Below are 18,516 nucleotides of genomic sequence, written 5' to 3'. Positions count from 1 at the left end.
TTTAAAATGAGATCATATTATAATAACTAATTCATGTTAATCATTTGGATTGAAACTCTTTCTTTTTTCTTTTAGTTAGAATTTGAATCTTGAACCTTCTTTAGGAAGTTGGCTAGATTGTATAATTGAGGCATGGGTTTGAAGATATGATGTATTTTGATACGGGGACATATAAAATCAAGGCAAAACCCATAATTTGTTCCCTGAATTTTATTATTATGTGATTTGACCAATTCAAGTGAAAATATCTATTGAACCCTTAAACTATGTAGAATGTTGCTATTAAAACTTTTTGTAATGCAAGCATTTTATTGAGAGTATATCATTTTCAATGGAAGCACTATCTAATATCAAAAACTTTGCTCTTTTTATACTATTCAGCCCTCAATTAAAAATTTACATTGTCGAGCTCGAAAACTCTATGAATTGGTGCTATTTACTCTTTATTTTATAATAAAAATATCGTTAAATTTGAACTATTAAATTGTTGTGTATTTTAAGTATATATACTCAAAATATAATTATTGCTTAAAAAATGCTTGATGAAATTAGAAGGATGCTTAAAGTAATAAATTGTTTAGGAAAAATTATGATGAATTCATTTAATAATATTAAAATTATATATTGTTCTAAATTCTAAATCTATTTTAACAAAGTTAAACAAATAGAGAATGGAAAAATGTTAGATTTAAGCACTTCAGTCTACACCCCTCTGTCTATAATTTTGATCTTTTCTTCATCTTCACTATTCTTTTATCTATGAAAATAAGAATAGTTAGATTTTGATATTTCTTTTCAATATTCAATTTAAGGTTTGAATCAAATGAGAATATATTAGATTTTTCTCAAGACTATTAAATAAGGGTTGAATAACAACAATTTACATGGTACACATCTTTGATTGAAGGTCTCAGTAAGAAAAACAGTAATAGTTTAGGGGTTAAAATGTATAGGCTTTCCTCAAATCAAATAAGTTGATATGATTCAAGGGCGTGAAGATGAAATAGTAACGATTTCTTTTAGTTTAACTAAGATTTATACCGCTACATAAAATTGTTGAGATAATACTTTATTATATTTTGTCATCCGTAAAAATATTACTCAACATTTACTGTAAATCAATTCTAGATGCATATATTCATGGTGACAAAATGACTCTGGTATAATATTATATATCTCTTTAGTGTTGGACAAAGAATGACGTATTTTGCTACCAACTCAAAGGTAGAAAAATTGGAAACATGAGTCCGCATTCCCAATGCAGATCCAATTTGCTAATAATGTGTACTCCTACCATACCATATTCTGGCAGCACCAACAACTGAAAGGAATCTCTCTTCCATCAAGACAACACACATAAGAAAACACAAGTAATAAAAAAGAGAAAAGAGATAAGTGTAGTACCCATTAAGCAATTCTAAGAAATAGTATTGAGATCCAATTATTATGAACAAAAATCTCAAGGAGAAGAAAGAAAAGGGTACAATCAACATCACTAGGGCAAGAAATTGAAACAAAAAATGTAGCTAGTTTTGAGACTTGATAATTAGATTATATATTTGATTTATGATCATTTTCTTACAATTGTAGCTCTCTTCATATTGTAATTACAAACTGCTTCTAAAGAAAACAAGAGGAAAAAAAAAAAGAAAAAAAAAAACCTCTCTATGTTCCCATTTTCTTTTCTTGTTTGGATGGTAGAAAATTTTATGACTTCAAAACCCCATCTCCAGGAAAAGAAAAGGAAAGGAAAAGCAGCCAAGAAGATACATATTTGTAAAATCTTGAATTTTCCATCTCTCTCTGTCCATGTATGTATAAGAATCTTGGTGACTGCCTTTCTTTCAAGAATCTCCATGTTTGTGCCAGCAAACAAGCATGGCAACACATCTCCTCATGATATAGAATCTTGCCTTTTGTTCTTTTGCTAAGCTACTGCACTTTCTTGAAATGGATGAGCTCTTTTGGGAGTAACTCCTTGGAAGAGGACATTTATTGTTATTATTACTGCTGCTGCTGCTGCTGCTTGGAGAAGAAGAGATTTTAAGGGAAGAGCTTCTCAAAAGAGGTGATTTTGAAGATGAACTCTTGGTTGAAAAACTCCTAACAAATGATGACGAACCTTCTTTCTTTGATGGTTTCCACTTCTCATCCATGTAACTAGAACCCTCAAAGAAAAAACAATGGAAGCTATTATTTCTTTACTAATGCCAAAAGATATGATGCTTCTTAGTGTATAAGGGAAAGAAGACAGGGTGGAGTGGCTATTGGGAAAGAAGGTGAAAGGGATATGTGATTTGAGAATGGACTGTGGGCTATAGTGAGCCTTTGTTGTTATATATAGGGAGTTAGGTTATGGAAGTATATAGTCTATTGAACATTGTTGTTGGAAAAAAATAATTCATTTTTGAAAATGTTGATGGGACAATTTAAATAACTTCAAAATGAAATTGACATATTCTAATTATAACAAATATAAAACAATCAAAATCCCATTTGATTCAGTTGGTATCAGTTGTTGAGACTTTATAAGTGATATTTATAAATAAATAAATATTCATTTTGAATTGTAAACACTCAATACAAATATTTATAAAAAGAAATACTTTTGAACAGTTATCACAAAGACCCATAATTTCATTTTAATTTCTTGCTACTTGCATGGTATTTGTAATATCATTATTATTATTAGTATTCTAGTATCCTCATTGCATAATTTTAAATGGGTAGTTCTGAGAGGACTCACAGATGGGGTGTCCTTACTAGATAATTCCCTAGCTCTAATTCTCCATCACATCTCCTCTTCCTCACTCTTGGAGATCCATCCATCATTAATATTGGAGACACTGCTGTCGTACGGTGCTCCATTATGGTGGCTTCTTTATATATATATATATACTCTCACAGAAACACATAGAGAAGGCAGTAGTCAATAGAGTGAAGACAGTTGCTAGCTGCTTCTTTTCTTTTCTATTTGTTAAGGTGATTTGTACCCATTGTTTCACCAAAGAGAGGGTCAGTTTTGATTATTGAAATATTTACCCTTTTTGGCGAAAATTAGGAGCTCTAGCTGCATTCCTTCAATTGGGCTCCATTATATATATATTCTGCTTAGTGCTTCCCTTACCAAACTTGAAGTCACATGCAGGCTGTTTTCATGGCTCAAATTTATTACCCTTCTTGTCGAAACCAAACCAACCTTCTAGTTCCACATTTAGAGATTTCGCAAAGGAGAAAAAGAAAAAAGAAAAAAGAGAAGGAAATGTATTGTATTCACTAGTCCAAATCAAAGCAATCTTCGACATTGACATGAAGATATTCGCAAGAAAAAGGAAAAAGAAAATGCATTACAGTTTTCATTGTGACATTGAAACCTTGTTAACAAATATGAGAGGCTACAATTTGTGTTCGTACAAAGCATGTTGTTATCCAAAGAAAATCATCTTTAAAGAGCGAGCACATATATAAATTTGTGGTCCGTCGATCACTCACTTAGTACACTTAAATTAGTAAATATGTTACTTATGTAATAAATTTTTATCAGTATTAGTAAATGACGGTAAAAAGATCTTTTAGAAATTTCTTTTTTGAGATTAATCAAATGAAATTAAGGGCTCTATTTATGAATGATTAGTTAAGGCCCACATATTATAAATGATATCATGTATGTATGTATGTAATATGATTACATCTAATGCTTCAATTTTCTATGGCATTGGAAGCAGAATCTTCTTTCATATTCAGCACCTGGGATTCTTTTCTCGATTTTCACCATCTATGAAGGGTACCATATAAAGATTGATGAAATGTGTGTATCCTCCATGTCTATCTGTGAATCACACCAATATTATTAACTTTGTCTTTCCATCTCTCTCTCTCTCTCTCTCTCTTTCTCTCTCTCTATACATAATTAATCGTTAAACACTATATTATTAGTTAATCTTAATACGAATTAAGAACTCACATGAAATTGTACTATTTTCATTATCTTTTTAAATGTGTGAAGGTTGGAAATTTAGATTTACATCCACATGCAACCATTTGGATCAGCAGTGAGAGAAAGCTTAAATTTGAAAAGAAAATTAAATTCGAAATAAATCCAAATAAAACCAGTTCTCTATAACTATCAGTCTCTTCTGCAACTCACCATGTGATGAAATTAAATATGTGCTTTCTGCTTCTTATGGGGGAAGACAGAGTTCAAGATTTTTCTGCTTATGAGATTTTCTAATGCAAGACCGACCATAATCAAATGTCTTCAAAATTTCCATACAAAGGGATCACATATTTAATTTTTTATAAATGTACACGAGTTTTTTTTTTCTTTTTTTTTTTAAATCGGTAAAGTTTGAACTCTGACATCCACTTTTAAAATGATTTCACTTTACTATTAGCGATATTTTCACACTTAAAATTACATTGAAACATACTAATTGGAACCTTCAATTTGAAAGTTACATATGACATAAGAAGTCTTTGATCAACAGCTCAAGAAACAAAAAGTTGTAAGATAATTGACTAGTCAAAATATACCCAAGTTCATAATGTAACTGTAGATACCATCCACACTGTGAAGTACTCAGAAACACAAGTATTATAGTCAAAATTTTCCTCTTTTTTTTTTAAATTAAATTACATGCAACTTAATCCTTTTTTAATTCTAAATTACCCATCTCCATGTGATCTTAACACAGCATTTAATCATAGTTAAGAGAATATTTGACCTCAGCAGAATATTTGAATCAAATCAATTTTCTTTTCTTAAAAAAAAAAAAACAGCATTTCTTGTTCTAACGGCATGTTTGGAGCATGTGATTGTAACATAATAACATGATCACAGAGAGAGATGAAGCCAGAAGCCTCATTTTCACAGTATCAAAGAAATCCAATAATCTCATATTTAATCTCCACATTTGCCATCTATAATCCAATAATATCCCTTCAGGTTTTTTTATCTTCTTTATAATACAATTCACAATTCAATGCTATGAACCCAATTTAATAAGTCCATTGAGTGCTTAGGTCAACATGAATAGGAAATGTCACCAAAATATTAACCATTGTTCAATCTAAGCTTTGACTTAGTGTGTCAATAGCTATATTTTTTTTTATTGAAATGTATTAAGTTATTAACAGTCCATTGTTAAAGAAGAAATCTTCATTGTTAGAAAATCTCATAATAATAATTGGGAAAAATTAATGACTTATAATTGCAAAAGGATGGAAAGGGTAGCATTGTTATGGGTATTTCTTGAAGAACTTAACCCATCTGATCTAGGCTAAAGAGTTGATTGGTCAAATGGATTGAATAGATGGGTCAAAATCTAGTCACATGGTATGTTTTATTTGATATACAATGTACCTCTTTTTCTAAAACTTTTATTTTTAAGTCTCTTTGGGCATAGCAAAGTTTTTGCTTAATCATGTGGGTTTGAGAATATCAGCATTTGGGTGATCCACATGGAGACATGTGAGCTGCACAAGGCATGGGCAGGGCAGGAAGGAGATAGCTCTCATGAAAATTTGAGAAAAAAAAGAATTTAAAAGTAAATAAGGGTGGAAGAAGAAGGACAAGAACCCTCTTATAAACATATCCAATTTGATACAAATTTAGGTCAAACTTCCCATAGTTATGTCTCTACACATGGATAAATACAGTCCATTAGTTTATAATTACCACATCATTATACTTTAGCAAGTCTTTAAAGTTCACACTGTTGTTTGCTTATAATAGAATTAGCCATTTTCTTTTTAATTTATGGTGATGCCCACTGTGTTGTTTCTCACAGTGTTGCAACAGTTAGTTATTAATGTTAGGATTAGAAATAAAGTTGGTTTTTGGATACTGACTTTATTATTCAGATTCAATTTAGATATTTTTTTAGACTTATGAATATATTAATTAAATCTTAACATAGTTAATTTAAATTAGCTACATTTTAAATAAAAATAAAAAAGTGAGTTATTAATTTTTCAAAATGAGAATTGATACAACAAAAATAAAAAATATCCAATTTTGAAATAAAAGTTAATTGAAATTATTATAATTAAAAACTAAGTATTAATATTTTAAATCAAAAACCACAAAAGCAACAAATATTGCTATTTATCGGTGTTCTTACTATTTCTTTCTAATGATAATAGTGAAAGAGGCGACTACAATGGTGACGATGATGAAAACAATGAGAAAGGTGGAAATAAGAGCGATTGCGGTGGAAATTGCAATGATAAAAACTACTTATTATTTTCATTAAATTAATTATATTCAAAGAAATTTAAAATCTTAAAAAACTTGAAATTGTATTATAGTTATCAATAGAACACTCTCTTATTCTTATCTAATATAATACTAATTTAAATTAAGTATATAAAAGTTTAAATTAAAATATTTATAAATTTAAAAATTAACTATATTGAGCTCGACCAATAAAATCAATTATCAAATTACGCTTTACTTTTTAATATTAAGAAAGAAAATATTCTAAAAAGATGCGAGTCTCGAACCCAAAATCCACAGGAGTTTAAACTTTTTGACCACCAAACTAGATGGTGCTTCTTTTTCTTTTTCTTTTTTTTATTATTTTAATGACCATGGATTACATGGACAAGTCACAAATTGCTTGTAAAAATAAAGAGATTTTAGGGTGTGTTTTATAAATTAGACAATTAATTGGGATTAGGAGGTAGTGCCATAATGCTCAAGTACTTTGGTACAAGTTGACCAAAAAAATAAAAGTACTTTGGTACAAGTTGGGCTCCATTTATTTCTTTTTGTCATGGGGCTTAGGCCTACAATATTGTAATTCCATTGGGCCAAGAAATAATTTTTGCAAAGGAAAGAATTTATTATCTGTCACTTCAAAATTTTGATGACTTTCTTTTAATGGGCAAACCTATTTCACTATGCTTAATTTGTTCTATTAGCTAATTGCCTTAAGTGACATTATTTCATTTGCCTTATACTTCCTATTAACATTGAAAGTTAATGTATATTCATACTTTAAAAGTTATGTCAGCATTGCAAAATTTGGCAGGAAAAACAAGTTAGTGTTATGCTTTTTGAAATTTACAGCTACTCTTTTATTGGTAGTAAAATATTATTTTAAGAGTTTTATTTAAAATTTAAATTTAAAATTTTGGTTAAATAGAAAAAATTATTACCGTTTTATCTATATGCGTTTAAATAAATTATATTAATTTTACTATTTTATAAAATTTATTTTTCAATTTTTTAATTTGCATTAAAAACATTACTATAATAACTATCAAACTTCAATCAATTTTTGTATATTTTTAATTATATATTATTAATAAAAGTTTTGCAAAGAAGATTTTTTGTTTTCATCCGTTTAGCTGGTGGTGAACCCTTGCTTCTTAGAGAGTCCATCGGTTTTGCTTTGAAGATTGAGGCCTTCTCTAGGGTTTGGACGTGGAGGTTGAAAAAGTATTCTTTTCAATTTTAATTTTAATTTTAATTTTATTTTATTTCTTAAATTTTAAAAATTATTTTGTAGAAAATAAATAAAAAACAGTTTATAAAAAATTAAAAAATTAATATAATAAATAATAACCCAAAAGACACCGTTAATGTATTTTGAATCCGATATCAAATCGGTGTTCTGATAAAAAATCTCATCTCGTATTCTGTCAATCAAGAAATTTAGTTTATAAATTTAAATTCACAGATCAATTTTAAAATAACCAGTGGTTTAGCCCTTAAAATCTTTAATACAAATTTTATTGGGATTGGGTGACTTCACCCCTTAAGGCTCTCGAAACCTTAATTTTGTATAAAATTTGTTATAACTGAACTGAACTCTAATAAAATAAATAGAATTTTTAAATAAATTTCATATTATATATTTTATAACACCAAAATATCTCAGCAACTTTATCATTTTCATTTTACTTTCTGTCTAATGTATTTTTTTCAAATGAAATAAATTTCTTAATGGATTTCAATCAAGCATAGCATTTATTTCATTCAAATTACATAAACTTTGTATTTACAAATAAATTCCATAAATTTTATGGATTCCAACCAAACATAATGTAAATTACATATTAAATTTCAATTGATAGTTAAATGTTTTAAGGAAGATTTTTCTCCAATTTTGATTAAAATATGAAAGAATAAAAATAAAATCTACTTTCAGTAAATCACAAAAAAAAAATAATCATACTTTCTTCCTCATTAATTTCTTTTATATTTTATATTTATTTTTTATTCCGTGTCGTTTCTCGTTGTCTCCCTATTATTTTTTTTATTTACTTTATTTATTCTTTTTACTTGATTATTTATTTATTTATTTTCTTTTATCACTTAGTAGTTATTATTGCGCTTGTACTCTTTCTTTCTTATTATTTTTCTTGCTTCTTAAATGAATTCTAAAATGTTGTAGTTACAATGACTTTTTAATACTTTTATATGTTTATTTAAAGAAAATTTATAAAATTTGGAATAAATATATATATAAAATATTTTAATATGTAACTTTTATATAAAATTATATGCTAAAATATTTTTATGTAAATTTTCTCCAGAAAAAAAGCTTTCTATATAAATTAATCTAGAATTTTATAATTTTTATTCAATAAATACATAAAGATATTAAAAAGTCACTATAGTTACGACACCTTAGAATTTACTTGCTTGTCCTTAATTATGAGGAATCTGGAGATTGATACTCCTTTAGTCAATACATTTGTTATCTACTCACTTGTATGAACATATTTGGTTTAACTGCCTTCTCATTACCATGTCTCTTACAAAGTGTTCATCAATTTCTATGTGCTTGGTCCTTGCATGATATACTGGATTAGCTGCAAGAGAAGTTGTTCCAATATTATCGCACCAAACCATAGAAGAGGAACACAACTTAATACCCAACTCATCCATTAGAGACCTTAACCAGCATATCTCAGTAGCCACTTACGGAAGAGCTCTATACTTAAACTCTGTGCTTGATCTAGAAACAACCGTTTGTTTCTTAGAGTTCCATAAAACTAGAGTGGGAGCTATGTATACATAGTAAGCACTTGTAGAACATCTATCATCAGGACAGCCGACCCAATCAGTATCAGCAAAGGCACTCAGTGACAGACTTTTGCCTAGCTTGAACGAAATCTCATGTGTCACTGTTCCTTTTAAGTACCTTAAAACTCTTTTGCAAGCCTGCTAGTGAATTGAAGTTGGACTATGTAGAGATTGGCTCAATTTACTCACAATATACACAATTTCAGGTCTTATCAAAGTCAGATATTGTAATGCACCAACAGTACTCTTGTAAATTGCAGGATCTGCCATTGCTTCCCCCTCAAACTTTGACAAGGTCCTACATGGAGCAGCATGTATAGAGCAAGGCTTCACTCCCTCCAATTTTAGTTTCTGCAACAGATCACTAATGTACTTAGCTTGAGATAAGTACAAGCAAGAAGAATCCATGTAAGCTTCAATACCAAGGAATAAGCACTTTGCAAAATGAGATTAAAGTTTGTGATGATTATAAGGTCGAAAATGAGGGAAGCAGGCATAACCAAACACTATAAAGGCAGAATAGTCAGGAGTTTGATGAAACAACTTCTCAAATGGACTTGAGCCTGCTAGAATAGGAGCAGGTAATCTATTAATCAAGTAAGAAGCAATGGAGAAAGCTTCCCACCAGAATTTTAGAGGCATATAAGCTTGGGCAAGGATGTATAAATTGAATGCCATTCTGATCAAGGTATGAAATAAAAGGTCTATACTCTCCTCCCCAATCACTCTGTATGCATTTGATGGGTAAAGCAAACTATTTTTCAACAAGGGCTTCAAATTTGAGAAAAGTTGGAAAGGCCTCAGATTTAGTTTGTAAAAGTTATATCCAGGTAAATCTACTAAAATCATCCAAAAATAGAATATAATATTTATGTCCTTCAGTAGAAAGTGAGGAGGTAGGACCCACAAATCTGTGTGAATGAGCTCTAAGGGTTTAATGGTTTTTGTACATGAGTATGGAAAAGGTAAAACAGAATATTATCCATTTTTTTAATAATATAATAAACGTATTGATGGACTTTGGACCCAAAAAAAAAATCCCTAAATTGCCTCCTACAAAATTACAAATCACTTAACTACCAACTAAATAAGAATTTATTACACTTGAGGTCTAACTCAAGTGGTAAGAACATTTGCTTTTAGGAGTGAGAGGTCTCGAGTTTCTATTCTCCGCACTAGGTGAATTTTCATTTTTATAGCGAGTGTAAGGAAATGACCACCCTTTGTTGTGTAGTCCATGACTTGTCGGCCCTCCAATGAATTAAAAAATAACAATTTATTAAGGAAAAGCTATCAACAATTATTAATAGATTGCTTTTCATCAGTAATGAGTGATTTTTTAAGGTTTTTCTTTTTTTGGTAATGGATACTTGAAAAGTCCACTTTAAGCATATCTTACCCTTTTAAAAAATGCGATGGAACTAGAATAATAGGAGCTAAAATCTTGCCACTACCGCTGAATAAGATCCTTGAATCTAGCAATTAAGATATCTAATGGGTTTAGAACCCTAATAGATAAAGGGCTAATTTGATGCTTTAGACTTCTTTCCGAACTAAAAATAAATTTCCACAAAAGCTCACTTATTGGCATGGAATATGGATCAAGCTTGGGTTTCTTCTGCCAACTATTCTTAGATGCAATTCCTCATTTTCGTTATCTCCAATATAATGATTATTGACAATATAAATGAAAAACTCATCAATTTTTATATTTTATTCTACCAATTATTTTTTTTAATCATAATATCATGTGAAACCAAATAATAACCTCTCGATTTACCATTTAGAAACCAAACGAAATCAGATTTCCAATTAAGACACATTATTGAGAAAGTTATATACTTGAAAAGCTACATTTGTCTATGGCAGGTAGACTTGTTCTCATCAAGGTTGTCCTAAATAACTTGCCAATTTATTACATTTCTCAAGATTTCCTCAGAGGGTTCCTGAAGGGTTATCCAAAATTAGTAGAAGGTTCATCTGGAATGGGGTTGAAGAAAAAAGAAAAATTATGTCGATGAATTGGGTAATCATTGAGAAAGCAAAAGATTCAACGTAATTTATAGATTCACACAATTAATTATAAATTAAATGAGTTTAGCTGCTCAATATTAAATTTGAAAAAAGTTATCCTTCTTGACATTTAAAAGAAATAATGATTTTTGAAGTCCTAAAAGTAATATGTTTCTTTTTCTTTCTTTTTTTTTTGTAAACAAGTTCTAAAGATGTTTTGAATTCTTTTAGTGCTTATATTGATTGTGATTAAGTTCATTCTAGTGATTAATATTTTTAAATTAAAATATCAAATAAATGAGAAGAAGTTCTAATAATTGATTTATCATTAAAAAATTATTCACAAAAAACGGGATTTAATTATAAAAGAAGAAAGCTATTACTATATGGTTTGTCATTTCTTCAATTGGTTATTCCTAATGATCATGTTAAAAACTAAAGAAAGAAGAAAAAAGGACCTAATTATAAGAAAGTAATAATATTTTGTAGGATTTAAATGTAAAATTTTAATATTTAACTATAGAATTAAAGCTAAATAAATAAATAAAGAAAATTTTAATTTAATTGAAAATTTTCTTTCATTTTAAAAGTTTTATTTAAATTGGAAAGGAAAATATAAATATTTTAATAGTGAATAGTATTTTGTAATTTAGATTTAGAGTAATAGTAATTTAGAATTAAAGATATGTATATTTATTAGTTTTATTTTACAATTTAAATTTTTTTTGGTTTTTTTCGTTCATTAAAATTATTACTTTATTTATGACATTAAAATTATTACTTTAAGACTATAGGCGAATGACGGGAATTGAACCCGCGCATAGTAGATTCACAATCCACTGCCTTGATCCACTTGGCTAGATGACGTAGAAACCAACATAAAAAAAAAGTATTTATGTGATAAAAATTATATAATATTGATAAACGTGATATCTATAAAAATAAATTAACACGCTGTAATGATAGAATTGATAGATTAAGACTAATGAAATGTATTTTATATACTTTTAGAATTTATTATTTTAAAAGAAAATTTACAAAAATAAACAACTTATATTATCCCTTCTATTTGTGGAGAATTGTTCATTGAAACCAATCTAAAACATCACCTTTTTGCTTTTGGTCAAATCATTTACAATTGTTGAAATCATAGCATGTGATTTGCCTGTTAGATTGGATTGATTATTTACAAAAATTATCATATAAAAATTAGTTTATTCTAATTATAAAAATAAAATAAAATGGTAAACCCATGAAAACCACCGCAAACCAGTGTTAGTATCACAGTGATGTTACTGTCATCGACACCTTCTTCCACCTCATCCGCCACCACTATTATCACTGTTACTTCAGTCTTCAGAAAACAGTATCCATTGATATAGATACAGATCATGTCTCTATCTATTACTTTTGAACTGTAATTTTTCGTGCTTCTTGCTGAGGTCTTATTCATCTCCATATATATATTTTCACTCTATCGTAGAAGGATTTCTGTATGGAATTTAAGGCCATACATACATCTCTAGCGCCTCTCATATTCCATCTGCATCACTTGTATTGACCCAACAGACAACAAAGAGCTTTGTGATTTGTTTACTACACAATTTCACACTCACCTGATCTTTTTGGGTCTTATCTTATCAATGTTAAGTGCACTAATAATAATAATACTAATAATAATCAAATAATAGGGGAAGAATTGCTATATCTAGGGTTGTAGATGTATCATCATGAAAGAAACAGCTACCCAGCACTAAGATTAACACAGTGATTGGACACATAGAAGGAAAAAGAAAGGAAAGGTTGATTGTGTTGGCTATATTTAGTAAGTAAAACTAGGTTCTTTCATTTTTCATATGCATCTTGAAAACCATGGTTCAAGCCCTATAAAATTCAGCAATGAACTTCTTTTTTATAGAATTAAACAACCATGTAGAAATGTTTGAAGAGGAAAGCTATGGAGACTGAAAATGGACAAGCTTCACACCAAATATACACACATATATCTGTATCAATAAGTAGAACCATGAAGAGTACAGTTCTTAGAAAAAGAAGTAATTAAAAGAAAGCTGCTTTCTGAAATAATTACCACCTATACATATTTACTCTCTAGTACCATTCCCAAGTCCACGGCTACAGTGTCAAGTGGCCTAAATATCCAAACTAGTCAATTGATTACAAGCTACCATCAGAGAATATGCTTAATTCCCTTTCAGACAAACCCTAGCTATATGGCTAAGATTTTCAATCTTGCATATATATTTTGAAAGAATTGCAAATTAAAACACAATATGCAACAGTTACCAAAAATGGTGATACAGATTTTATAAAGTAAATAAAAATAAAATGAAATTTTTAATTTTATTTTATTTAGGAAGGATTAGAGTAAATTGTGAATTGAATTCTACCTCTTAATTGTTGCTCCCTTCTCAAACAAGAGTTGATTCTAAAACTTTGAAAAGACCCCATCCAAACATAGGCAACCTCTACCAAGTAAGAAAGGCATCATGATCAATCTACAAAATCAATCCATAAAAAGAATTAAGTTGAGATATATATATAGAGGTTGAAGAAGTATGTCTGTCACCTTTCATATCAAAACTGGGACATGCATATTGTATCCTCTGAAGGTTGGAATTGAAGGTAAAGGAGAAGAATAGTCATATATTTGCTGATGCAGCATCATCAAGATTCTCATATAAGAAAGAGAGCTCTTTGGAGCAAAAGGAGACCCCTCCCTCATCCTCCATTGATCAAACTATTAAAAAAGCTTATGTGAATCTTGATGATGCCGCATCCGCCAATACTGACTGATTACTGTCAAGGCCTTGAGATCTGCCCCAAGAAAAATTGAACCAACACTAAACCCTAAAAAAGAACATAACCCATCAAGCAGAAGTAAGCAAAAACAAAACAAAACAAAACAAAAAAAAAAAAAAAAAAAGAAGAAAGCAATTAAAGAACTTGAACAAAACCCACCTCAGTAAATTATTTCTGCAGCTATATAGTCAAATACCCACTTAGGTAAAAAAAAATACTAGGGTAAAAATAGATATGCTAGGGTAAAAGCAGATACTTACAAAGGGAAATTCAACAGAAAGAAGATTTGGACCCCAACAAGCAAAAGAGAGAAAAGAATTCTGAGGAATGAAGACATGAAGAAGAAGGGTATTTATAGGGAGTTAGGATTGGATATGATTGGTTAAAGTTAAGATAATGGTTTATGGTTATGCAAGTTGATATTGTTCTGTACCAGAATATCAAATCAGTTAATTAATTAAGGAGTCCATACTTAGCCCACTTCTGCAAAACAGGTGTCCTAATAGGAACTGGTGAAACTAAGATTATATGATCCATCTAAGGCATGGCATCTTAGTATTATATACCTAAACAAAATGACAAAAGATTAAGCTATAAGACTTAGTGGTTGGTTTTGAGGATGGATTAGTAAGAATAACTAATTTTTTATTAATCCCTAAGTTTGATCACAAAATATTTATATATATATATTATAAAGATGCTCATCATGATCCTACTAATTCTAAAACAGCAAAGCATTTCATGTGGATTGTGGGGGCAAAACTGAGAAGATCTGACCCCAGATATCTAATGTTGTTCTCTCAAATGATTCTTTGCTTACCAGGACACCTATTGACATATAGCTTTTCAGAGTAGTTTTAGGTACAGTTTACAGGTGTCAGCAAATTATTGGTTTTGTTTTAAATTGAAATCCAAATGAAAAAGGAATTTAAAAATTAATTATTTAAAATTTTAAATTGAACTGAATTTAGCTTAAGAAATAAATCATATCTTAAGTAAAGCTAACAAGAATAATTTATTTTTTCTAAAAGCTAATTAATAATACAAAATATTATTTAAATTATTAAATTTTTGTAATATAGAAATGTATTATTAATTTCATCAGCTTAATTAGGATTATTTTAATTTTAAAAGCTAAATTAAAATTATTTTAATTTTCTAAAAACTAAAACCGAATCGATTCAATTCCATATTCTCAATTCAGCTCTTGATTTTTATTTTTATTTTTACATTTTTCACAAGCAACTATGATTTTGGGAAAAGCTTTTCAAAACCATGGTTTTGAAAAAGTAAAAAAAAGAAATCAAAAAGACATTTTCCAGAAAACTGTGTTAAACTGACACTTAGTCACCTGATATTTTGGTGACCTAAGATCATTTAAAGGTGAAAAGACCTCATTTATTCTTACTTTTTTGTACCCACCATTGAAAAATTATTGGTATCATAGATTTATATAAATAATATAAATACACGAATCAAAATAATAATATAAACAGTAAATTTTTTTGGAATTGATTTTTTAGAAAATATATAATAATTTATTAAAAAATATCTAGTCTCACTAACTATTTCATATATATTTTAATAATAAGTATAAATTTAATAAATGAGAGGTAATATTTATTTTTCATTTAATTAACTAAAATTTATTAAATTAATATAGGATGAAACACAAATGATGTTTCTAATATAGCAAACTAAAAGTGTTTTTAGCAATTATAAATATTAATATAATATGATGATCAAATAATATTTATAATTGAAACTAATAAATGATATCGAATAAAAAATTATTCATTAAATATAAAAATAATAAGATTCATACATAAGCACAAATGCTTAACTAAATACTAACAGAAAATTTGGTTTTATATCTTTAATCCTCAATCATGATGATTATATATAGAAAATTACATTAAAGTAAAAACTCCCTTAAGGTCAAGAATTTCTTCTAAGATAATAAAATGATTGATTTTTACTTTTTAATCCCAAAAGCTTTCTTGATTTTAAAAGAATAATTAAAATAAAAATTAAAGTGTTTATTACGAAAAACTATAGAAAAAATTGTAAAAACAAGAACGATGCAAGAGAAATAATAGAGAGCAGACTTCAGACAAACATAGATCTAAATTTATAGAAATACATATAAAGAGTTCTCTTTCAAAAACAAGTCTCTCTAAAGATTATTTTTATCACAAATCTTAATAATCCTCATATAAATAAATAATTTTTAAATAACAAAAGACTAAATTGCCCTCTAAATGAATAGTGATTTTCGGCCCATACAGTAAATAACTAGTCTACGCGTCTCGGCTTGTATTTATCAATAAAACATCCTATTAGCACTTTGTTTAAGTATTTTACTCCATAATTTTCCTTCTTGACTAATATTATATGAATTTAGATAATAAAATCTTAAGTGAGATATAAATACATGTTTTCACTATACTATATTTAAAAGATATATCATTAATACTCTAAAATATCATAAATACGTACCAATGATTATTAAAAGTAAATAGAAGGGAAAGTATAATTTTAGAAATTAAAACAAGAATCTATTAGAAAAGAAATATATGATTTTTTTTCAAAGAAAGAAATATGATTAACTTAAAATCAATTCAAGGAACATAATCACTTAACATAGTTTAATCCGAGATTGAAAGAGAAATTAATAATGTATAAACAACATAAGCTTAGTTCAGAATCGAAATCCAATCAATTTTTATTATAATAGTAACAATAATATAAAAGTATGAATTAAACGTGACGCAGCGAATTTAGTAAATGCCTGTATTAATTTTTTATTAAATATATTTAACACAGTTTAATTTAATATGAGTACATGATAATTTTTATGTCAATTTTTTAATTAATAATTTTATTTTAAACACTGAATTTATAATTATAATGATTATATCTCAATTATTAACTTATTATTCAATATATGTATTATGAGATTTTTAGGACACCAATCTCCAGAAATCACTTATTATTGAGATACCCTTAAGTAGGGGCACTATAATGTTAAATTTAGCATAGGCAATCAAAACCCTTCGCTAGAAGTCTAGAACCCACCATCTGTTTTCTTTTCTTTTTCTTTTTTTCTATTTTTATTTTATTAATTATTCCCTCTTGAGTCAAATCTTTTGAGCCATATTTGACCTCAATCTATAGTCACCATTACCAAGTCATTGACCTTTTCTTTAATTATTAGTGATTCTTCTATATGAATGATTAATAGGGCAAAAGAAATCATATTAAAAATGAATCTACAGAGACAATTGACCAAGATCACCACCAAGTTGGACCAAATAAATACTGTTTTAAAAGAAATAATTTAGATAATAACATAATGATATCATGAAGCGTTTAAGATTATGCTTTATTATTCCACTTGTAATAATAAGGTGCATCCCGTGATTACTTTGATATAATAATAACAAAATTGAATTATGTCATAAGCCAAGACTAATCTTACTTAATTACACATTGACTAATGAGATTATTATATTGTTTGGTATTTCATCAAGAAATTATAATTATTATGTTTTACATACATACAAAAAATGGGCTTTACGGTCCAAATTTTTTCTAAGTTTTACAATCTACAATTTAAAATATTTTATTTATATGGTATTTTTATTTTAAAACAATATTATGATATTTTTTTAAATATTTTATCAGTATCTTTTTTTAATAAAATTATGAAAATATCGTCTTCATTCTCCATCCATATTTATTTCTTTATTGTCATATAAAAATATAAATAGTAGCTATAAACACAAAGCCATTATTTTTCTTGACTTTTCTAAATAACTTTTTTTATTTTATTTTAGTTTTTAGTTCATATATTTTTAATTATATTCTTGATATATTATAGTATAATTTTTAAACATATTTTTTTATAATCGTCAAAATATATTAGTTGCTATAAAAAAACATATAACTTTTTTTAATTTGTGGATACCAAACATAACGATCCAAAATAAAAATAATAAATCTACTTCACTTAACTGATTTGATAATAATGCAAGTTAGATAATATCATTTCGGTATTTTTTATGTATACTTTTAATATCTTTTCTGATTGAAGTTTGAAAAAACAAAAAGCTGTAAAAATAAAAGTAAAAAGTAATCAAGAACCATAAAATAAAATTTGAAAAAGAAGTCGTAAAATATATATATATTTTTTTTAAAAATAAGTACCATAAAATTTCCTCTTATAATTATAATGTTCGGGGAGATAATATTTCTAAGTAAAAAAATTAAGGAAAGATGAAAAATTAAGAAATAAAGAAAATATTTCTTAGCGAAGAAAGGGTCCCGCCGACTGTTGATAAAAATACAGACAGTTGAGATCTTACTCATATTGAAATATTAAAAGTACTGTTAGGCTAAGCTTATACATACTTAATTTTATTAATATTGATTTCTACTTTGCCTTAAATCCAGGCAACACACACACAAAGACTATACAATTAGACTTCCTTGAAATTCTATTAAACATATGGATGGCATCAATCCATCCAAGTTTTCAGAAAAAGGTGAAGGCACAATTTCATTAATTATGAAAAGCACATAATAATGCATATTAATTAGAGAGTACTTTATGCTAATCATGATTGTAATTTGAGGCTGCTAAT

At 27.7% G+C, this 18,516-nt stretch overlaps 1 protein-coding gene and 1 long non-coding RNA gene across 3 annotated transcripts; both read right to left on the bottom strand.

The window, feature by feature from the left end:
• Positions 1 to 1,437: 1,437 nt before the first annotated feature.
• Positions 1,438 to 2,325, bottom strand: LOC8284137 (small polypeptide DEVIL 13). The gene has a single exon (XM_015720013.3). The coding sequence runs from the start codon at positions 2,154 to 2,156 to the stop codon at positions 1,845 to 1,847; it is 312 nt and encodes a 103-aa protein (XP_015575499.1). The 5' UTR covers positions 2,157 to 2,325; the 3' UTR covers positions 1,438 to 1,844.
• A 5,972-nt stretch (positions 2,326 to 8,297) lies between these two features.
• LOC112535069 lies at positions 8,298 to 14,566 on the bottom strand. 2 transcript variants are annotated; one of them, XR_007214738.1, is made up of 3 exons: positions 13,638 to 14,566; positions 13,459 to 13,566; positions 8,298 to 9,388 (listed from the first exon to the last, which is right to left on the bottom strand). It is a non-coding gene; the product is annotated as an uncharacterized LOC112535069 (long non-coding RNA). The 2 variants fall into 2 exon arrangements; XR_007214739.1 differs by having other exon boundaries at positions 13,459 to 13,536.
• Positions 14,567 to 18,516: the final 3,950 nt, after the last annotated feature.

The sequence above is a fragment of the Ricinus communis genome, chromosome 1 (assembly GCF_019578655.1).
Source record: "Ricinus communis isolate WT05 ecotype wild-type chromosome 1, ASM1957865v1, whole genome shotgun sequence".
In the NCBI taxonomy this organism is placed as follows: Eukaryota; Viridiplantae; Streptophyta; class Magnoliopsida; order Malpighiales; family Euphorbiaceae; genus Ricinus; species Ricinus communis.
This window is presented reverse-complemented; position numbering and strand designations above follow the sequence as displayed.